Raw genomic sequence first — 23,973 nt, 5'->3', positions numbered from 1 at the left:
ATATTAGGGGTAGTAGTCCGGTGGCTCTGGCTGATGGGATGATGTGGGATATTAGTAGTCCGGTGGCTCTGGCTGACGTGGGATATTAGGGGTAGTAGTCCGGTGGCTCTGGCTGACGGGATGATGTGGGATATTAGGGGTAGTAGTCCGGTGGCTCTGGCTGATGGGATGATGTGGAATATTAGTGGTAGTAGTCCGGTGGCTCTGGCTGACGGGATGATGTGGAATATTAGTGGTAGTAGTCCGGTGGCTCTGGCTGACGGGATGATGTGGGATATTAGGGGTAGTAGTCTGGTGGCTCTGGCTGACGGGATGATGTGGGATATTAGGGGTAGTAGTCTGGTGGCTCTGGCTGACGGGATGATGTGGGATATTAGGGGTAGTAGTCCGGTGGCTCTGGCTGACGGGATGATGTGGGATATTAGGAGTAGAAGTCCGGTAGCTCTGGCTGACGGGATGATGTGGGATATTATAGTGAATGTGGCTATGCGGAGTGGGCGGGGCTATACACTCAGTTTTATATATATAGAAATAATCATTATATTTGTTAGAATTAACCGTAGCTAGTTACTATGCCCAGGTAACGCCGGGCTCTTCAGCTAGTTATATTATAAAGTGTCTTATTTTCACATGGTTTATTGATTTATGAAAACAAAAACACAAAAAAGCGTTACTTTTTAAAATTCTTGTCTGATAGTCAAAAGATCTTTAGAGCAAAAGAGATTATTTGTGTTATTGAAAATGACTGCATGGAGTAAATGGTTATGTCTGTATCCGCGAATGTGACAGTTTACCAGACGTTCATTCAACAGTTGTTTAATATACTGGTTTCTACTGCATTCTGTATGGCCACCAGAGGCGTGTCTAGGTGGGGGGGCAGGTGAGGCATATGCCCCTGGAACAGCCTGCAGAGGGGCACCGTCGGGCTGCATGATGCGGCAGTCAGAGATTTCTCCCCAGCGGCTGCATTTTGCTGACCCTGGATTTCGTGAAGCACGCCATCTCCCAGCGATCAGTCTTTCAGACGCGAGAACAACTGAAGCTCTGACTGTTAGGTCAGGGCAACATCAGCAGCAATCATGTTATGTGATCACGCTGCTGACGTCAATCACCGGTACTGCAGAGGCATGAATGATGGCAAGTATTCCAGTGGTGTTGAAGACATCGAAAGTTTAGTGTAATATGAGTGGGCCATGGGGAAGACTTAGTGTAATGGGGTTGTGGCGGTGGGGAAGATTTGAGGACACAATATAGGGATCAAGGAAGGGACAGGTGTAGACACAATTTGTGGAGCGAGAGAAATTTGAAGACACAGTATGAGGAAACAGTATGGGGATGGCTGCAGACGCAGTATACTAAATGGGGGAATGGGTGGGACGCAGAATGAGGAGTGAGGGGGAAAGTATCAGCAAACAGTATAAGGGGAATGGGTGCATGATGCGGCAATCAGAGATATCTCCCCGGCGGCTGCATTTTGCTGACCCTGGAACTGGTGCAGCACGACATCTCCCAGCGATCAGTCTTTCAGATGCGAGTACAACTGAAGCTCTGACTGTTAGGTCAGGGCAACATCAGCAGCAATCATGTTATGTGATCACGCTGCTGACGTCAATCACCGGTACTGCAGAAGCATGAATGATGGCAAGTATTCCAGTGACGTTGAAGACATCGAAAGTTTAGTGTAACAGGGGTGGGCCATAGGGAAGACTTAGTGTAATGGGGTTGTGGCGGAGGGGAAGATTTGAGGACACAATATAGGGATCAAGGAAGGGACAGGTGTAGACAGAATATGTGGAGCGAGAGAAATTTGAAGACACAGTATGAGGAAACAGTATGGGGATGGCTGCAGACACAGTAAAGTAAATGGGGGAATGGGTGGGATGCAGAATGAGGAGTGAGGGGGAAAGTATCAGCAAACAGTATGAGGGGAATGGGTGCATACACAGTATGGTGAATGGGGCATGGGTTCAGACACAGAATGGGAAGGATCTGAGAATGGGTGCAGATGCAGTATCGGGAGTGAAGAGGGGAATGTATGCTGACACACTATGGGGAGCAAGGGAAAGGGGTGCAGCCACAGTATGGTGAGGGGGAGTGATGGGTGAGGACATAGTATGGAGAGTTGGGGGATAGGTGCAGACAGTATGGTGAGTGGAGGATTGGTGCAGACACAGTATGGTGAGTGGGGGGATGAGTGCGGACACAGTAGGAGTGAGGGGAAGAATGTATGCGGATGGAGTATGGCGAGCGAGGGTGGGATGGGTGCAGACATGGTATTGGGGGTCGTGGGATGTGTGAGGATGCAGAATGAAGAGTAAGGGGTTAAATATATGAAGAGATAGTATGGTTTAGCAGGGGGATGTGAGAGGAAACAGTATGAGGAGGGAAGGCGAAATGCGTAAGGAGACTATTGAGCGGAATAGTGTGAGGAGACCTAATTGGGGGGCAAGCAAGTGTGAGTGGGCACAGGATAGAGATTAAGTAGTGTGGGGACAGTATTAAGGGCACATCCAGGAGGGAACAGTATGTCGAGGAGGGGGAGTTTGATGTGTGGGCACAGTATAGAGACTGGGCTCTAAAGGGGGGACACAGTGTGAGAGGACAGTGTGAAGAGGGGGCCCAGTATAGAAAAGAGAGGGCAATGTGGAGGGCATGTACCATAAGAGGGACAGTGTGTGTGTGTGGGGGGTTACATTTTGTGCAGGGAATATAGTGAGGGGCAATTATTTATTTGGGGGCTCAGTGTAGGGCAGATATTTTTATTCAGGAGCATTATAATGACACTGCTATCTTTAAAGGTATTGTGTGGGGATGCGCTGCAGAAGACCAGAGAAGATGGAAGTCAGCAGAGATTAGCTGTGGCTATAAAAAGTCATTGTAGCATCTGGACAAGATGAAGAAGAAAAGAAAGAGAATGACTCTAATCAGAGACAACGTAATCTATAAGGTACCTGGATCTAAATTCTTTTTGTGATACTGACTAATTCTCATTTTTATTTATGTTAGGAGCATTAAAGGTGTTGTCCAAGTTTGTGATGAGTCTACAGTCATTCTATGTGCCTGCAAACTTTTGAAATCTCACAGTGCACACTGCACGCTGTCAGGATTGTCTGGTGCCGGTGATTTGCATACATGTGGTCATGTGCTGACTAGACATGTGAGGCCTCACTCAATAAAAATGAATTGCTTAATGCCAGATCTGTCTAGTTGGAATGTGGCCAGAAGTATACAAATCACATATGGTACTTGTGCTCACATGACTGTCCGCTATTGCCACCAGCAAGAGGAATCGTAAAAGTGTGCAGTGCATGCTCTGTGAGAATTCAGAAGTCTGAAAGCCCTGTAGCTAATCCTAACAGCATGTAATATACTCACTGTCAGGATTCAGCTCTGCTTGCTGGTTCCAGCAGTCATCACATGACCGCTTCACTCATATGTTATTTTCATACTTACGGTCACTTGACAACTACTGTAGCTTTTCTTTCTGTTTCTCTCAGTTTTTCGCTGAACAACATTGACAAAATTAGGAAGAGCAGCTTGTCAGCACATGACTGTAAGTGTGCAAATTGCATATATTCTTGGTGGGGGATGGAGGGGTGGCACTAAACTGAATTCTTGCCCCGGGGGCTGGAAAACCTATATACACATCTGATGGCCACATTTAAATCCCATTCACACACAGCAGATTTAGTTACAGATTTGCAACAGGTTAGACATAATGGGTAGATCACTGGTGGACATAGAGAGAGGAGGGCCCTTGTAGAAGAACAAAATATGGGCCCTTGGGGGTCCAATAGCTCATCATAATGCAAAATTCTATCTACTTTGGAGGTAGAAATGGGTCCCCTAACCTCTTGGGCCCCTGTCCGGTTGCACAGAGTGCACCAATAGTATGTCCGCCCCTGGGCTAGAAGTATGCTTGTCTTCTGTGCATCTGTAAGGAGGCGGCAGGGACCCTCAATTACCTTCTCTCTCATGAATAATGAGCACATGTGTTACGTGCAGCTTCCTAATGTTTTATTGATGTAATGTGCAGTTTTCCAATGTTCTTGTATTTTATGTTTAATACTGTAATACAGAATGTATTCTTTAGCTTAGCGATAGATTGCTAAGGGTTAAACAGTAGGGAGGAGTTAAAAGGGGGACAGTGCCAAGCCCCAGGGACTTGGGGAAGGGACTTCCTGCCTTTAGAGCACAGCCCGGGCAGGCTTGCCCACGGCGAGATCAGTGCCATAGCGAGGACAGAGGATTCCCCGGTCGTGGAGATAAAAGCTGCCTTAGCTTGATGGGCAGCGTGGATGGAAATATGGGGTTCGGGACCAGGATAGGAGCTGGTGGCATGCAACATACAGAGGCTGCAGGGAAAGTACACAAAGCATTGTCTTGTTTGCACCATGTTCAGTAAAGTTTTACCGTTGGAACAGAACCGTGGCTTGTGGTGTTCCCTGAGATCTGGTACCCTGCAACCGAAGTGAACGTGTGCTGAAGGTAACTGACTGTACCGCAGGACTGGGACTTTACTTGTGTTTTCATGTGTAAGGTGCAGGGGTGCTCACTGACTGTGGCTTAGGGAACTCGCCCATGACTACCACCCCGTGCCACCTTGTTACACATCCACAACTAATTTTGGCTTCAAAATACGGATACAAAATACTAGACCAAATCCACAATGATGATGATGTTGCTCTTCTGTGCCTTTGATTTCACATGGGGAACTTGAAGCACGTGATATATCAATATATATTTATTTAGACCAATGTCACATGAGCGAGCATAAGTTATGTTTCTTGTACTGTGACGTCGCTGTGTGAGTATCCTTGTCCCAGAAGAGGAGCTGCTGTCTGAGAATACAGAGCGATCTCTGTGCCGGAAGCTCTGTACTTGTTTGCTGGTGATCTGTTCCCCTCAGTTATGTGCCCCCTGTGATCTCTGTGCCCCCCAACTATGTGCCCCAATATAATCTCTGTGTCCCCATGTGATCTGTGATCCCCAACTATATGCCCCCCCGTGATGTCTGTATCTCCCAACTATGTGCCCCATGTGATCTCTGTGCCCCCGTGATTTGCGCCCCTGTGATCTTCGTGCCACCCCACCCCCCAACTATGTGCCCCCTGTGATTTCAGTGCCCTCTAGCTATGTGCACCCCTGTGATTTCTGTGGCTCCCAGCTTTACACCCCCGTGATCCCTGTGCCCCCCTGCTATGTACCCCCTGTGATATTTGCATTCCCATGTGATCTCTGACCTCCTGTGATCTCTGTCCCCTCCAGCTGTGCCCTCCAGCTATGTGCCCCTCCGTGATCTCTGTGCCCCCAGCTATGTGCCCCCCTGTGATTTGTGCCTCCCCTTCATCTTCGTGCCAACCCCCGGTGATCTCTGTACCCCCCAGCTATGTGCCCCCTGTGATCTTCGTGCCACTCCCCGGTGACCTCTGTCCCCCCGGTGATCTATGTTCCTCCCCGGCGATGCCTGTCCCACCTAATGCTGTATATCTACCCCAGGGCTGTATGTGCTCCCCAAGTGATATGTATATTCCCCAATACTGCATTTACCCCAGAAGTGCTGTATATCCCCCAGAGTACTGTATATCCCCCCCGTGCTGTATATCCACCACCTGTGATGTATATAGCCCCCAGTGCTGTATATACAGTGATGTATGTGACCCCACCAGTGATGTATATTCCCCCAGGTACATATATACCCCCAGTGCTGTCTGTGCTTTCTAGTGATGTATATAGCCCCTCAGTGATGTCTATTCCCCTCAGCCTCTCCGGTGATGAATATGTCCCAGCATCTCCTGTGATGTCTATGCCCCCCAGTCCCTCCTAGAATTTTTATGACCCCAGAGTCTTCTGTGATGCATATACAGCAGTATCTATGTTTCCTATATGTATGTACAGCAGTCCCAGCGTCTCCTATGTGATGTATATACAGCAGTCCCAGTATCTCCTGTATGATGTATATACAGCAGTCCCTGCGTCTCTTGTGTGATGTATATACAGCAGTCCCTGTGTCTCATGTGATGTATATACAGCAGTTCCTGCATCTCCTATTTGATGTATATACAGCTGTCTCAGCGTCCTCTGTAATATAGATACAGCAGGCTTAGTGTCTCCTGTGTGATGTATGTACAGCAGTCCCAGCGTCTCCTATGTGATGCATATGATTTACAAAACTTATTATGACAATGAGTTGACTGCTCTCCTGGCCGACACAAACCTGGAAATGCAGCTGTGAGAAGCAACATGATCAGTATCACCTAACATCACAGCTGCACCAAAGAGAAGCAGCTCCAGCCGTCACAATAAGGGTGAGTTACTGTAATTAATTGTTTGACTAAATATACCAGGGTAATTTTCAAAGTGATCATTTTTGTGTGGCCCCGGAATGATGGTAGAAATTTCCAAATGGCCCCCGGCTGGAAAAAGGTTCCCCACCCCTGGATTAGAGGATCAAAGGAAGAACTAGTGTGGGACAGAGCAACAGAGCTAACCCCTGAGCCACCATGCCAACTAGACAGGTCTATTATTGAGAAATCTGAAAATACATTGGATTCTTAATGGCCACCACATTGGGTTGTTGTCACGTAGTTAAAAAAAATGCTGGTTGAATTCTCTTGGTAACTTGTAGTGATTGTAAACCTACAATCTGCTTGGTAAGTTTTGCATACGAGTAGACTGACTGTCTAATAGGTAATGAAAAGAATTTAGCTTTTAATGGCAGCAGGGAAACCATAGTCATTACCTTTCCCAGTAGCTTCCCATCAGCAGGCCTTTTCCAGGTTTATTCTCATATCTCTAGTTGTTACTAAACTGCATGTCTGTCCCTAAGCCTAACCTTAACCTAGCGTGCTGGCAGTTGTAGTTTCGTAATAGCCATATATTTGAGATTGCTAATGTAGACTGTTAGAAGCCGCACTGTCACCTGCTGACGGGGACACCGGGATAATCAGACCAAAAGCAACATTTTCATAAAATGTTGGATTCCAGAAGAACCATTGGACAAGAGGGAAGTACCTGGATCTTTGCGGACACCTAGGCATCCTTTCAGCTCTGCGAGTGAGATGGTTTTGTCCTTGTTGAGATCACAGTACTCGGTAAAACGTCTGGCGCATTTCTTAGGTTTGGCTTTCTTCTTTACATATCTTTTGAAAGGTTTCATCTCCTTCTTGTTGATGTCTTCGTTGCCGTTGCTGTCTAGCTGGCTGAAATACCACAGAACTACACGTTCTTCCAGCGTGTGGTTGGGATCGGGTTCTGAGAATCTGCAAACGATATTAGTAAACTTCACGGAAGGGTTTGTCACAGCATTGTTATCATAGGTTGAAGATCTCATCAGCACGTTACTTTTTTAAAGCGATGCCACAACTTTGTAGCCCAATTACATAGCAGGGAATTGCACAAGGATGGATACAAGTGGGCAGCAAACTGGGCAGTTGCTTACGGTCCTTGGTTTCAACCATTCGAATGGATGAATTGCAGTATTGTGTGGGCACAATATTGTTATGTCTGGACGCTGTACACTGGTAGTATTGGAGTACTAAAAATAATATTGTGTGGGTAAGCACTATGTGGTACTATCTTCTGTAAAGCCAACCATCTAAATTATTGTGGAAAAATCCAAATCCAAGGAGATGGGAGCCAATAGTTGGTTTCCGCAAGGGGCTAGGCATAAATGATTTGTTGTGTCATTGGGAAAAAATGAAGGGACAGGCAAAAAAGTGCCTTCTCAAGGCCTAAGAGAAAAATATCTAAAGGGTATAACTGGTAAGCTAGAGTGAAACAAGAGAAGCTTGGGGATCGAGTACTTGTGTTAGTGCCTACAGTGGAGAACAGGTTCCTTACTTTAAAAGTATACCGACCAGGGAAACAGAAGCCCTATTATGCCAACTCTGGAAGAAGAGGGACCCCCCTAGAAACCCCCTTGTTTGTTACCCAACTTAGAAGCCAACATTCTGGATATCAAAGTAGCAGGGAATTTGTAACCTTTCCAAAGACAAAAGAAATGAAATTGGTACCCCAAAATAGGGGCAGGGTCTTGGAGTTACCAGGTCACACTAGTGTCGCTAGTGTCATCAAACATCAGCTTCCCACTTAGGTCAATTTAAAACTCCATAGAATTCCTGAAGCCCACCGGGAGTAGTCTAAGAGGCAATACAAAACTGTCCACACCCTCTCACAAAATAAGTTTTGGTAAAGTTGCCCCCTGTAGGCACAGGGGGGCTGGCAGATGGTGCCCAGCCCTCGACTTTGGACAGAAGGGGAGGGTATGTAGCAATGCCAAGTAGGCTAGGGTTAAACCCTAGCTTTGTAGGATTTAATTAATACACCTGGCTGGTTTTGCATATAAACAGACTAGGTGTTCATTTAAGTCTGTCTGCTGGGGAGGCTGTACAATGTACAATGGTGTAGGAGTGGGATTAAAGCCCAGAGCCAAGAGCTGTAAATTTATGGCACTTGGTCGTTATCAATTTAACTTGTTTGCAGATAAGCACTGTTGGTTGAAATCATTACAAAAAAATCAAAACCCCAAAATTGCTGATTGTTTGTTTTTTGTTCTCTGCCCCCCCTCAAAAAAATGCAATAAAAAATTATCAAAAGGACAAATGTACCCAAAGATAGTAACATTAAAATCTATAGCTTGCCACACAAAAAACAAGCACTTAAACAGCTCCAATGATGGAAAATTGATAAAGTTATGAGTTTCAGAAATTCGTGAAAAAAAAACAATTTTTTTCTTTGGAAATTTTGTAAATCTTTAAAACAGTAAAAAAACAACTATACAAGTTTGGTATTGTCATATTCATACTGAATCATTTTGCCAGGTCATTTAAACTGTACAATAAAAGTCATAAAAATTAAAACAAAACTTTTTTTTTCACCATTTTGCCTCACTTGGATTTTTTTTTCCTGTTTTTCAGTATTTTTTTAAGAAATGAAAGGTGTCTATCTTCCAAAATCCAATATCTTTAGAAAAAATATACAAATGCTATGTAAACAGTTGAATATGATTGTATATACACTACAATTAGGGTCACTTAGGGTCACTTAGAAATGTCCTTATTTTTGAAAGAAAAGCACAGTTTTTTCCAATGAAGTTAACATTAAATGATTCAGAAATACACTCTATACATTGTTAATGTGATAAATGACTATTATAGCTGCAAACGTCTGGTTTATAATGCAATATCTTCATAGGTGTATAGAGGCCCATTTCCAACAACCATCACTCCAGTGTTCTTATGGTACTTTGTGTTTGATAACTGTATAAGAAGGCTAATGGATGGTTAGCATACCCTTGAAAACCCTTGTACAAGTATGTTAGCACAGCTGAAAACAGTTTGGCTGATTAGAGACGCTATAAACCTGACCTTCCTTTGAGCCATTTTAGAATCTGGAGCATTACATTTGTTGGTTCCATTAAACTCTCAAAATGGCCAGAAAAAAAGAACTCGCGAAACTCGACAGTCTATTCTTGTTCTTAGAAATGAAGGCTATTCCATGTGAGAAATTGCCAAGAAACTGAAGATTTCCTACAACGGTGTGTACTACTCCCTTCAGAGGAGAGCACAAACACGCTATAACCAGAGTAAAAAGAGAAGTGGGAGGTCCCACTGCACAACTGAGCAAGACAAGTACATTAGAGTCTGTAATTTGAGAAATCGACGCCTCACAGGTCCTCAACTGGCAGCTTCATTAAATAGTACACGCAAAATGCCAGTGTCAACGTCTACAGTGAAGAGGTGACTCCGGGATGCTGGCCTTCAGGGCAGAGTGGCAAAGAAAAAGCCAAATCTGAGACTGGCTAATAAAAGGAAAAGATTAATATGGGCAAAAGAATGAACACAGACACTGGACAGAGGAAGATTGGTAAAAAGTGTTATCGACAGACGAATCCAAGTTTGAGGTGTTTGGATCACACAGAAGAAAGTTTGTGAGACGCAAAACAACTGAAAAAATGCTGGAAGAATGCCTGATGCCATCTGTCAAGCACGGTGGAGGTAATGTGATGGTCTGGGGTTGGTTTGGTGCTGGTAAAGTGGGAGATCTGTACAAGGTAAAAGGGATTTTGAATAAGGAAGGCGATCACTCCATTTTGCAACGCCATGCCATACCCTGTGGACAGCGCTTGATTGGAGCCAATTTCATCCAACAACAGGACAATGACCCAAAGCACACCTCCAAATTATGCAAGAACTATTTAGGGAAGAAGCAGGCAGCTGGTATTCTATCTGTAATGGAGTGGCCAGTGCAGTCACCAGATCTCAACCCCATTGACATGTTGTGGGAGCAGCTTGACCGTATGGTACGCACAAAGTGCCCATCAAGCCAAACCAACTTGTGGGAGGGGCTTCTGGAAGCATCGGGTGAAATTTCTCCAGGTTACCTCAGCAAATTAACTGCTAGAATGCCAAAGGTCTGCAATGCTGTAGTTGCTGCAAAGGGAACATTCTTTGACGAAAGCAAAGTTTGAAGGAGAGTTATTATTTCAAATAAAAATCTTTTTTTCGAACCTTGTCAATGTCAACTAGATTTTAAATTCATTTGGCAACTCATTTGATTAATAAAAGTATCAGTTTTCATGGAAAACACAAAATTTTCTATGTGACCCCAAACTTTTGAACGGTAGTGTAACGTGATATTTATGTACATTCATGCGATCACACATATTTCCAGTGGATGAGATTGTAGATCTCTTTTTCAGTCGGTTTGTGGTTTTCTATCCATTGTAAACAGCTATGCTCGGACGCTCCTAAGCACAGAAGCAATGACACAGGGCAATTAGGTCTGCTCGGTTACAGCCTAGGGGGAAGTTACAGACATACCTAAATTACAGGCTTCTTCATTTCCCTTAAATGCCATAAAAGCAAAATTCTTGAAAGTCATATCTGATCCATCTGTCCATAAATATCACCACAAAGCCATGTTCAAAACCAGCAGCAGGTTCCCCCACTATGCAGCAATGTGACTCAGACAACCATACTGGAGTCTGATAAGGCCTTATGTCAAAATGTTAATAATGGAAACTTCTGACTTGTACTGACGCATAATTTATGTTGCAATATTTCAGAGATTTTTATGGCATTTGGTTGGAATGCACTTGTGAACTCATGGCCCTGCTTGTACTTAATGACTGACCTGCCGGCTGCTGCTGGGGCTGCGGAGTTGATTGCTTGCACCATGTCTGTGGTGAGGGCATCCAGTAAACTTGTGATAAATTCCAGCTTCTTCCCATCAGGACAACCTAGGAGTAAATCAAAACACAAATCAAAGTTACTATCCACTTGAATGGACAAATCAGTGGCATTTTAGTGCAGATAAACCATTTAATAGTTAAAGGGAATCGGTCAGCAGATTTCTGCTAGGTATTCTTGAGAACAGCATTATGTAGGATCTCAGAGCAGGATTCTAATAATGTGTCACTTAATAAGTTGTGTGTTGTTATTTCAATATAATCAGTGATTATCACTACAGGACTAGTAGTCTGGTGCATTCTAGTCCTCCTGCTCTGTATAACTTCACCCACACCACTGATTGGCTGCTTTCAGTGTGCACTGTGCAGAAAGCTACCAATCAGTTGTGTGGGCGGGGTTATGAAAAGCTCAGCATTGAAAGAACTGATAGATCTGCAGAAGATAAGACAATGATTTTAATTAAAACTTCAGCAAACAGCCAAGCAAGTGATACATTGTGGCAATCAGGGATTCTGCCCCTACTTCATACTGTTCTTAGATTACATCGCAAAAACCTTGTGTCAGATTTCCTTTAAGAGCTTTTCCTGTCTTTGAGGGATCTCCTCCTGTTGAGTTTTCCTAACAATTCTATTTGATACTGTCTTTGACTTGCTGAGGAAAGAAGGGTTTCATTAAAGGGGTTGTCCAGGATAAACTTTAAACACAGAGAGAAGCAGCGGCATAGATTATATTATACAGCAGTCCAGAACTGCCTGGATGTGATTCAGGCTCTGATGTGAGGGAACAGACTTGTTAAAAAGCCCAGGACGATATTTCTGTGTCTCCCTCTGCCTGTTTCCTCTCCCTGCTTCTCTCTCCTCCCTTTTCCCATAGAGTATAATGGGTTGTGCAATCTGACAGCACATTGTGCTGGCAGTCCAGAGACTGAGTTGAATGGTTTCTTCAGAGTAGATGATAAGTTTAGGAGGCAGGGGGAGAAGAAGAAGAGGCTGATAAGTGGGAAAAGAAGCCAATTTCTCTGATAAGATGTAATACAAAGTTTCTTAAATTTGCTTATGCTATTGATTTATGAAAACTTTATCTACAGTTCCAATTTAATGTGATACCTTTCATATTGCTGCATTTTTGCAAAAGTGACAATAGGATAACAGGATCAGAAGAGCACCTTTTAACTCCTGTGTCTCAATACAAAATCTAAAACTGAACCCCCAACTACCTCTTCTTGTGGTATGTTCACACAGCATTTTTTATGCGTTTTTTTCTGTATGAAAACTGCAAACTATAGAAATTCTATGGGTTTTAGTGATATTGTTTTTGATGTGTTTGAGAGGGCTTTTTCCCCAGGTACTCCATTTTGATCTCAATGGGGAAAAACTTTAATAAAAATGTTGATTTTTGTCTGTTGCACTTTTTCTGTAGGTGTCCACCGCAAAATACACTGAGGAGCAAAAAGGGTAACAATGTTTTGAACTTTTGACTTTCAGGCTCCATATCTCACTATCCATCGCTGCTTCAAATGTGAGACTACCATTATTTTATTGACAATCATCATGGCTATCTCATGCATAAATTTGACTTGCAACTTTTGAGCATATGATTAGTTATGCAGATTCTTGTCATGTCACTGCATTGTTACGGTTTTGCTCCTAAAACTCAAAATCTTAAAATTTTTATTATTTTGTAAATCCACCTTTGGCTTTAAACAATGCATGAATCCTACTGGGCATGCTTTTGATCAGATTCAAGCATGTTTCAATCGAAATCTGATCCCAGGTCTCTACTACATGTTCACAAAGTTGGTGCATACTGTTTGCCTCACTTGGATATGTATGCAGCTTGTCATGATTAGGATATGGTTAATGTCCTGTTCTCACAGGGTTAACTTTTGCCGGCCTCTCTTTGGATCTGGGAGGGGTATTTATACTCACTCCAGACTAGGATTCCCTGTCAGCTATACTGTTATTCTGGCTGTGTGTCTGACCCCCCTGGTGTGCGTGGATACTGCATTGCTTGTTTGATTCCCGTGTATGACCCGGTCTGTCCCCTCACTCTGAACTCAGCCTCTCGTTTTGGTACTATTGTCTTCTCCGGTTCTGACCTCCTGGCTTGGCTATTGTTACTCCATTACAGTTTGTCCCTATTGTACTGTCCATTGCCCGTTCTGGTTTTCTGATCTATTGCTACGTCCAGACTATTCGCTCTGTCTAACCCTTTGGTACTGTCCTGCTATCTCGTGCTTTGACCCTGGCTCAGTGAGTAAGTGCAGTGCGGTGTACCTGTCATTATAGCTGACCATTTCAGTTTTTTCTTCCTCTGAAGGAAAAAAAAAAAAAGTGTGTTATCCTCATGGATCCCATACAAGCTTTGGCTGATCAGGTCAAGCACCTGACCCAAATGTTCCACAAACTTATTGCGGAACAGCGCACGATGGCCCATACCCAGCAACAGTTTGTGGATACTGTGCAGGGGGCTGTAGCTGCAGGGGCTCCTAGTGCTGAGGATAGAGAAGTGTCTCTGGTCAAATTGCCAGACCCTTTCTCACAGGATAAAAGGGAGTTCAGGTCGTTCAGAGAAGAATGCAAGCTTTTTTTTCTCTGAGGCCCCGCTCCTCCGGGGATGAGTTCCAGAGGGTAGGGGTCATCATTTCCCTACTTCGGGGGGGCTCCACAGGCATGGGCTTTCTCTCTCTCTTCCTCTGCTCCTGAACGTATGTCTGTGAATTTGTTCTTTGAGGCTCTGGGGCACATTTATGATGAGCCTGATAGAGTGCGTCTGGCAGAGGATATGGTGGTGAGTGTGACACAGGGGAGGCACTCTGTTGAATGTTTCTGCTCAGAGTTTAGACGTTGGACGTCCGAAGTATCATGGAACGACAACGCCCTGAGGGGGTGGTTCCGCAGGGGCCTGTCTGACCATCTGCAGGATGCTCTGGCATTACATCCTCCTCCTGATACCCTGGAGGACGCCATGATGCAGGCGGTCCGTATGGACCGGAGACTCCGCGCTAGAGGAATGATGCAACAAGAGTCTCCCATGTACCCCAAATTGTGTGACACTGCACCTGTATCTGAGCCCATGGAGGTTGGGTCAGTTTCGGATAAGGAGAAAGAGAGAAGGCACCGTAGAGACAATCTACTATGCTTTTAATGTGGAGCCTCTGGACATTGGAAAAGGAATTGCCCCTCCTGCCTTTCTTCAGAGAAACGACTGACCCTGGCCAACAATCGAGGAGGTTGTCCAGACTCCCAGGTACATTTTTTCTCAAGTACAAAAATGGTGCTCCAGGTTGAATTGGAACTTTCTGGTGGTCCTATTATGACCACCACCTTTGTTGACTGTGGTTCTTCCATTAATCTGATTGATGCCCAAGTTGTTACTCTTAATAAGATAGGGACAGTCAGGTTAAAAGACCCTGTTAAAATTGTGGCTGTGGATTCATCCCCTCTTACCCGGGATGGAATTTGTTTTATGTCTGAAATTTTTTCTATGAAAGTGGGTTCCACTCATGTGGAAAATTTAAGTTGTTTCATTATGAATAATCTGCCAGCAGGACTGGTATTGGGAATGCCCTGGTTGCAACGCCACAATCCTCTTATTGATTGGGTGAAGGGGGAGATCACTCGATGGGAATGTAATGATAATGGTCTGTGTTGTAACCCGGTTCCTTTTGTCAATCCGATAAAATCTGTGTCTGTGTTATCTGTTGGTCTGGAGGGTATTCCGGAGTACCTGAGAGACTTTGAAGATGTGTTTTCCGAAAGCGAGGCTGAGGCGCTCCCACCACATAGACCATATGATTGTGCTATCGATTTAGTACCTGGAGCCAAATTACCCAAGGCTCGTTTGTTTAATTTGTCCGGGCCTGAGCGCCAAGCTATGAAAGAGTACATCAAAGAAAGCCTTCGCAAGGGGCATATTCGGCCCTCGGTCTCACCCGTGGCAGCGGGGTTTTTCTTTGTAAAGAAAAAAGATGGTGGGTTGCGACTGTGCCTCGACTTTCGGGAACTGAACAAAATTACTGTTAAGAACACGTACCCTCTCCCGTTGATTCCTGATCTATGCAACCAACTCACGGGGGCCAAATGGTTTTCTAAGCTCGATCTACGAGGGGCTTATAACCTTATAAGGATCCGAGAGAGTGACAAATGGAAAACAGCGTTCCTGACAACTGAGAGGCTGTTTGAAAACCAGGTTATGCCCTTGGGCCTCACTAACGCTCCTGCTGTTTTTCAGAACGTTATTAATGTTTTTTCTGACTTGATTGGATGTTATGTATTCATTTACCTGGATGACATCTTGATTTAATCTGAAGACAGTCAGTCACACTTACACCATCTACGTACGGTTCTTATGAGACTCCGGGAGAACCATTTGTATGCTAAGCTGGAGAAGTGCTCATTTTTTATGCAAGAACTATCTTTTCTGGGTGTAACTGTATCCGGGGAGGGATTCCGCATGGATCCAGGGAAGGTTCAGGCCATTACAGATTGGGTGCAGCCTCATGACCTGAAGGGGTTGCAGCGATTTCTGGGCTTCGCTAATTATTATAGGAAGTTCATTAAAGGGTTCTCGCAGGTGGTGAAACCCTTGACGGACCTCACTCTTAAAGGGGCAGATGTAAAAAATTGGTATGTGGCCGCAAAAAATTCCTTCCTTACATTAAAGAAGTGTTTTACTACAGCCCCTGTGTTGGTACAACCCGATTCGTCAAGACTTTTTATCTTCGAGGTCGACGCTTCGGAGGTGGGGGCAGTATTGTCACAGGGCCCCCCTACCCTGACAAACCTCAAACCCTATGACTTTTTCTCTAAGACGTTCTCTTCGGCCGAGAGAAACTATGATGTCGGTAACAGGGAATTGTTAGCAGTTAAATTGGCCTTCGAAGAATGGAGGCATTTTTTGGAGGGGGCCGCTCATCCCATTACGGTCATCACTGATCATAAAAACCTGGCCTATATCGAGTCTGCTAAGAGGTTGACCCCCAGACAGGCTCGGTGGGCACTTTTTTTTCTGGATTTCATTTTACCATCACGTTCCGACCAGGGTCTAAAAATGTAAAGGCGGATGCCTTATCCCGAAGTTTTGATTCTGTGTCCCCTCCAGAACCTCCTTCCTCCATTCTTCAACCGGGAGTGGTTGTAGCCGAAATCTCCTCTGAGCTACAGAGAGAGATTCTGGAAGCACAAGCTCCCAGGAATAAACCCCCAGGTAAATTGTTTGCACCCGAACAATTCCGTCTCACACTCCTTCAAGAAATTCATGATTCTGTGTCAAGTGCACACCCTGGTATTGCAGCTACCTGGGAGGCAGTAGCTAGGGGTTTTTGATGGCCCTCTATGGGTATTGATATAAAAAGGTTTGTGAATACTTGTGGGGTGTGCGCTCGCTCTAAAAGCTCTCAGGTCCGTCCGGCCGGTGGAATTGGTGCCTTTGCCAATTCCGGATAAACCATGGACAAACCTGTCCATGGACTTTATCACTAATCTTCCATCTTCCAAGGGCATCTCAGTGGTATGGGTAGTGGTTGATAGATTTTCTAAGCAAGCCCACTTTGTGCCATTACCTGCATTACCATCTGCTGAAACCTTGGCCCGCTTGTTTATACAGCACATTGTTCGGCTGCATGGAGTGCCTGTGAATGTGGTGTCGGACAGGGGTGTGCAATTTGTGGCCAGGTTTTGGAGAGCGTTTTGTATGAAGTTGGGGGTCACGTTGTCATTCTCCTCTGCCTATCACCCAGAATCCAACTGACAAACTGAACGCACCAACCAGTCATTGGAGCAGATTCTGGGATGCCTGGCCTCCTCCAGACAGGAAGACTGGTGTTAGGTATTACCCATGGCAGAATTTGCATTCAACTGTCAGATTAATCAGTCTACCGGAAAGTCTCCCTTTCTGGTCAATTATGGGTTTGTTCCGCAGTTTGGGGAATTTTCCCGTATGGATTCGGATTGCACGGTCATGGGTTCCGGCCAGTTCGGTGCACGCTGATCGACTGGTGCGGGCTTTTCATGCCAGATATCCTGAGAAACCTGGGGGTCCATTGGCCCCCCATTAAGAGGGGGGTACTGTCATGGTTAGGACATGGTTAATGTCCTGTTCTCACAGGGTTATCTTTTGCCGGCCTCTCTTTGGATCTGAGAGGGGTATTTATACTCACTCCAGGCTAGGGTTCCCTGTCAGCTATACTGTTATTCTGGCTGTGTGCCTGACCCCCCTGGTGTGCGTGGATACTGCATTGCTTGTTTGATTCCCATGTATGACCCGGTCTGTCCCCTCACTCTGAACTCCGTCTCTCGTTTTGGTACTATTGTCTTCTCCGGTTCTGACCTCCTGGCTTGGCTATTGTTACTCCGTTACAGTTTGTCCCTATTGTACCGTCCATTGCCCGTTCTGGACTATTGCTATGTCCTGACTATTCACTCTGTCTAACCCTTTGGTACTGTCCTGCTATCTTGTGCTTTGACCCCAGCTTGATCTGGTTTCTGTCTCTGTCTATGCCCCTTGGTATCTTGTCCCGTAGTTACCTTTCTAGGAGTTTCCCTGCAGCTCATAGCTCTGTGGAGCTTAGGTGACGCCCCCAGCAGTCACGTGCTTCAGGTCCTGATAGTCTGAAGCACGCATCGTCACCGATGCTGTCCCACTCCACAGGTATCTTTGAGCACTGTTTTTGTACTCAGGACACGCGCACTGGCTCAGTGAGCAAGTGCAGTGCGGTGTTTCTGACACAGCTTTTTCTTCAACTCTACCCACATGTGTTCGATTGGGCTGAGGTCTGGGGACTGTGAAGTCCAACCCAGGACCTGTACTTCATTGTCATTTAACCATTTCTTCACCAATCTTGACGTAGGCTTTGGGCCGTTGTCTTGCTGGAACACTATGTTGTCCTTTTCATACCCATAGATCTTGAGTATCTGAAGTAACTTGTCTTGTAGGATACTCACATATAGCTCAGTATTGAGACCATGATCGATCCTGGTCAAGTATCCAACCCCTTTGGCTGTGAAACAACCCCATATCATCAGGCATCCTCCGCCGAACTTGACAGTACCTTTGATCCGGTAGCTGTTGTGAGTTCATTTTCCCCTTCATCACTGAGGTCTGGTGAACTCCCTATTCTGGTAAAGGAAGGTAATGAGCCTGATTATCAGGCACCTGAGTCTAATGAGGATGACTGGCTGAGTGGAGTCACGGACTGGATATAAGGCTGCCGACGCCCTTCTGCCCTGCGGGTGATTTCTCTGTGGACTTCTAGGACACCAGTCTGATTCCTGCTCCTCTAAAGCTAGGTTTTCTGTTTTGCCTGTTAGCATTCTTGTTCTGTTTTTTGTTCTCCTTACTTTTCTGTATTCCGCCATTCCCTTCTGGGGTGAGCTGAATCTCCTTTTGCCTGTAGCTCTGTCTTCAGAATATTCCTGAGTACTGACATAGCTTTTTGAAGCCTAGCGTCTTCAGGGCCTTTTTCACTGTCAGTCTGTCGGCTCTTATTTTCTTAGGGTTTTTCACGGATTGCAGACAGCAGCCTTCCTGTCCTTTTCTATCTAGTTAGCTCGGGCCCCGTCTTTGCTCAGTCTATCTTTCTGTCTGTGTTAGTATTTTCATCTTGCTTCACCGTCATTATATGTTGGGGGCTGCCTATTGCTTTGGGGTCTGCTCTGGGGCAGTTTAGATTTCCCCTTTCTTTCTTTAGGCCTATTTAATTCTCCGGCTGTGATCGAGGGGTCTAGGGCATCGTAGGAACCCCCCACGGCTACTGCTAGTTGTGTTGATAGGTTCAGGGGTCTGCAATCCGATAGCTGCCAACTTCTCTGGTTTTCTGGACTTAGCTAGCATTTCTGTTTTTGCCTCCTACGGTGACTCATTCATAACAGAATCACCCGCCATGCCGCAGATCCTAGGGTACTCAATAGCAGGAAAGAATTGTTTTAAAAAAAAAAAAAAAAGGGTGTGTGTATATTCTTTCCTCTATATCTCTGAGGCCGTAGGGGGAATTTTTTTTTTCCCTCAATGGAGATAAAGCAATTGTCTGATCGTGTGGAGCAGCTCGCTGCAGAAGTGCAGGGAATTTCCGCTTACCTTGCTCATTCGCATGCTGTTGAACCAAAGATCCCTACACCTGATGTATTTTTTGGGGATCGATCTAAATTTTTGAGTTTCAAAAATAATTGTAAATTATTTTTTGCCTTGAAGCCTAACTCGTCAGGGAGCTCCGCGCAGCAGGTTAAAATTGTCATCTCTTTGCTGCGTGGCGATCCCCAGGATTGGGCGTTTTCTTTGAAACCAGATGATCCTATTCTGACTAATGTGAACGCATTCTTTCAAGCTTTGGGGTTGTTGTATGACGAACCTAATGCTATTGATCAGGCTGAAAAGACCCTGTTGGCATTGAACCAGGGTCGAGATTCTGCAGAGTTGTACTGTCAAAAGTTCCGAAAGTGGGCGGTCCTTACTACCTGGAATGATAATGCCTTGGCTGCTCTCTTTCGGAAGGGTTTGTCAGAAGCCGTAAAAGATACTATGGTGGGATTTCCTGTTCCCTCTGGTCTGGACGATTCTATGTCATTAGCCATTCAGGTTGATCGGCGTTTACGTGAACGCAGGATTGCACGAGAGGTGTTGCCACCGGTTGAACAGACGTCTGAACCTATGCAATGTGATAGAGTTTTGCCTAAGGCGCAACGTCAGGAGTTCAGAAGGCGTAATAAGCTGTGTTTTTTCTGTGGAGATGCCTCGCATATTATTTCTGTTTGTCCTAAACGAGAGAAACGCTTTGCACACATGTTTTCTGTTGGTGGTGTTCAACCTAAGTTTCTTCTGGCAATTACTCTGATCTGCTCCCTGTCCACATTTTCCGCCAAGGCTTTTGTGGATTCGGGAGCAGCGCTAAACCTAATGGACTTGGATTTTGCTAAACGTTGTGGATTTCCGATGACACCTCTGCAGACGCCTATCCCTTTGAGGGGGAATGATGCTACTCCTTTGGGTAAAAATAAACCTCAGTTTTGGACCCAGGTGGTCATGCGCGTCACCCCAGACCATCAAGAAAATTGCAGATTTTTGGTATTGCATGGTCTGCATGATGCCGTTGTTCTGGGGTTTCCCTGGTTGCAAATTCATAATCCAGTTTTGGATTGGAAATCTGTGTCTGTGGTGAGTTGGGGTTGTCGGTGTGCCTTTAGTGAGGCTCCGGTTTTTTCCACCTCTCCTCAGTCGCATGATGTTCCTGACTATTTGGCGGACTTTTATGATGTATTTAGTGAGAATGAGTCTGCGTCCTTGCCTCCTCATAGGAGTTATGACTGTGCAATTGAACTAAGCCCGGGGTGTAAATTTCCCAAGGGTCGGCTCTTCAATTTATCTGTACCCGAGCACGAGGCTATGCGGTCCTATATTAAGGAGGCGTTGGAGAAGGGTCATATTAGACCATCCTCTTCACCCTTAGGTGCCGTTTTTTTTTTTGTGTGGCCAAAATGGATGGTTCTTTAAGGCCTTGTATTGATTATCGTGCCCTCAATAAAATTACTATTAAATATCAGTATCCGTTACCCCTGATTTCGGATCTATTCTCTAGAGTTAGAGGTGCTTGCTGGTTTACCAAGCTTGACCTCAGGGGGGCGTATAATCTTATCCGCATTAAGCAGGGGGATGAATGGAAGACGGCGTTTAATACTCCGGAGGGACATTTTGAGTACCTGGTGATGCCTTTTGGGATCACTAATGCCCCTTCTGTCTTCCAGTGCTTCATGAACGATATTTTCCGAGACTTTGTCGATAAATTTTTGATTATCTATCTGGATGATATTTTGATCTTCTCCAAGGATTGGGATTCTCATGTGGAACATATTCGGACTGTGTTCCGGATCTTGAGGGAGAATTCCCTGTATGTCAAAGGATCGAAATGCCTTTTTGGAGTACAGAGGATTTCATTTTTGGGATTTATTTTGTCTCCGTCAACTATTGAAATGGACCCGGCCAAGGTACAGGCCATTTATGATTGGGTTCAGCCCACTTCTTTGAAGGCCCTCCAGAAGTTTTGGGGTTTTGCTAATTTTTATCGGAAATTTATAGCAAAATTTTCTAGTATTGCCAAGCCATTGACTGATCTGACTAAGAAGGGTGCTGATGTGTTGAATTGGTCTCCTGAGGCTATTGCTTCCTTTCAGGAGCTGAAGCGAAGATTTACCTCCGCCCCGGTTTTGCGGCAACCTGATGTCTCACTCACGTTCCAGGTAGAGGTGGATGCTTTTGAGATTGGTGCAGGAGCTGTTTTGTCCCAAAAGGATCCTGTAACATCTAAAATGAATCCCTGTGCTTTCTTTTCCCGAAAGTTCTCTCCATCTGAACGTAACTATGATGTGGGGAATCGGAAACTGTTGGCCATGAAATGGGCATTTGAGGAGTGGAGACATTGGTTGGAGGGAGCTAAACATCAAGTTGTGGTCCTCACTGACCACAAGAATTTGATTTACCTAGAGTCGGCTAAACGCTTGAACCCTAGACAGGCTAGGTGGGCCTTGTTTTTTACACGTTTTGATTTTGTGGTCTCTTTTCTTCCTGGAACTAAGAATGTCAAGGCAGACGCCCTCTCTAGGAGTTTCTTTGCTGATTCTCCTGTGGTGACCAAGCCTGCTACCATCTTAGGCGAAGGGTAGTTCTTTCTGCCATCTCGCCCGATTTGAGACTTGCTCTGCAAGAGTTCCAGGAGGACAAACCTGAGCATTGTCCCAGTGGAAAGTTGTATGTTCCTGACCAGTGGAAGAAGAGAGTGATGTCTGAAGTTCATTGCTCTGCATTGGCTGGTCATCCAGGTATTTTTGGTACTAGAGATCTGGTGAGTCACTCTTTTTGGTGGCCCACCTTGTCTCATGATGTCAGGAATTTTGTGCAGTCCTGTGGGACTTGCTCCCGGTCTAAATCTTGTTCTCGCTCTAGTGGGTTGTTGATGCCTTTGCCGGTCCCCAGGAGGCCATGGACCCATATTTCAATGGATTTCATCTCTGATATGCCGGTCTCTCAAAGAATGACTGTTATTTGGGTGATTTGTGATAGGTTCTCTAAGATGGTTCATCTTGTACCACTCCCTAAGTTGCCATCTTCCTCTGAGTTGGTGCCCCTGTTTTTGCAACAGGTGGTTCGCTTACACGGGATTCCTGAGAACATTGTATCTGACAGAGGAGTTCAGTTTGTGTCTAGATTTTGGAGGACCTTCTGTTCCAAGCTGGGAATTCAGTTGTCCTTCTCCTCTGCTTTTCACCCTCAGACCAATGGGCAGACAGAGAGAACAAACCAGACCTTGGAGTCGTATTTGAGATGTTTTATTTCCGCTGATCAGGATGATTGGGTTTCATTTTTGCCCTTGGCCGAATTTGCTTTAAATAATAGAGCTAGTTCTGCCACTTTGATGTCACCATTTTTTTGTAACTTTGGGTTTCATCCTCGATTTTCTTCAGGGCAGGTGGAGCCTTCTGCCTGCCCAGGTGTTGACACTGTGGTGGAGAGAATGCACCAGATCTGGGACCAAGTGGTGGATAAGTTATCTCTCTCCCAGGAAAAGGCCCAGCGGTTTTCCAATCGACATAGGACCATTGGTCCCCAGTTTAAGATTGGTGATATGGTGTGGTTATCATCAAAAAATATTGCTATGAAGGTGGCTTCTCATAAGTTTAAGCCTAGATTTATTGGACCTTACAAGATTTTGGAGATTATTAATCCGGTCTCTTCGTTTGGCTCTTCCTGTCACATTTAAAATCCATAATGTGTTCCATAAGTCCTTGTTGAAAAGGTTTGTTGAACCAGTTGTTCCTGGGGTGGCACCTCCAGACCCTGTATTGGTTGAAGGTAACATGGAATATGAGGTAGAGAAAATGCTGGATTCCCGTCTGGCTAGACGGAGACTCCAGTATTTGGTTAAGTGGAAGGGTTATGGTCAGGAGGATAATTCCTGGGTCTCTGCCTCTGATATTCATGCCAAAAGATTGGTGCGTGCATTTCATCGGGCTCACCCTCATCGCCCTGGTGGCGTGGTTGAGGGTTCGGTGACCCCTCCTCAAGGGGGAGGTACTGTTGTGAGTTCATTTTCCCCTTCGTCACTGGGGTCTGGTGAACTCCCTATTCTGGTAAAGGAAGGTAATGAGCCTGATTATCAGGCACCTGAGTCTAATGAGGATGACTGGCTGAGTGGAGTCACGGACTGGATATAAGGCTGCTGACACCCTTCTGCCCTGCGGGTGATTTCTCTGTGGACTTCTAGGACACCAGTCTGATTCCTGCTCCTCTAAAGCTAAGTTTTCTGTTTTGCCTGTTAGCATTCTTGTTTTGTTTTTTGTTCTCCTTGCTTTTCTGTATTCTGCCATTCCCTTCTGGGGTGAGCTGAATCTCCTTTTGCCTGTAGCTCTGTCTTCAGAATATTCCTGAGTACTGACATAGCTTTTTGAAGCCTAGCGTCTTCAGGGCCTTTTTCACTGTCAGTCTGTTGGCTCTTATTTTCTTAGGGTTTTTCACGCATTGCAGACAGCAGACTTCCAGTCCTTTTCTATCTAGTTAGCTCGGGCCCCGTCTTTGCTCAGTCTATCTTTCTGTCTGTGTTAGTATTTTCATCTTGCTTCACCGTCATTATATGTTGGGGGCTGCCTATTGCTTTGGGGTCTGCTCTGGGGCAGTTTAGATTTCCCCTTTCTTTCTTTAGGCCTATTTAATTCTCCGGCTGTGATCGAGGGGTCTAGGGCATCGTAGGAACCCCCCACGGCTACTGCTAGTTGTGTTGATAGGTTCAGGGGTCTGC

General features: G+C 45.2%; 1 protein-coding gene across 4 annotated transcripts in view; it reads right to left on the bottom strand.

Moving 5' to 3' along the window:
* Positions 1-23,973, bottom strand: part of SMOC1 (SPARC related modular calcium binding 1) — a 351,884-nt gene that overhangs the window by 16,644 nt on the left and 311,267 nt on the right. For all 4 annotated transcript variants that reach the window (XM_073554158.1, XM_073554159.1, XM_073554160.1 and 1 more), the window contains 2 exons: positions 11,137-11,242; positions 7,015-7,262 (listed from right to left, as the gene is read on the bottom strand). In XM_073554158.1, coding sequence (XP_073410259.1) covers positions 7,015-7,262; positions 11,137-11,242 — 354 coding nt within the window. The remainder of the gene's footprint in view (positions 1-7,014; positions 7,263-11,136; positions 11,243-23,973) is intronic.

The sequence above is a fragment of the Dendrobates tinctorius genome, unplaced genomic scaffold (assembly GCF_039654945.1).
Source record: "Dendrobates tinctorius isolate UK_male_01 unplaced genomic scaffold, ASM3965494v1 ptg000208l, whole genome shotgun sequence".
In the NCBI taxonomy this organism is placed as follows: domain Eukaryota; kingdom Metazoa; phylum Chordata; class Amphibia; order Anura; family Dendrobatidae; genus Dendrobates; species Dendrobates tinctorius.
The sequence above is the reverse complement of the archived record's forward strand: the minus strand, read 5'-3'. Positions and strand labels throughout refer to the sequence as shown.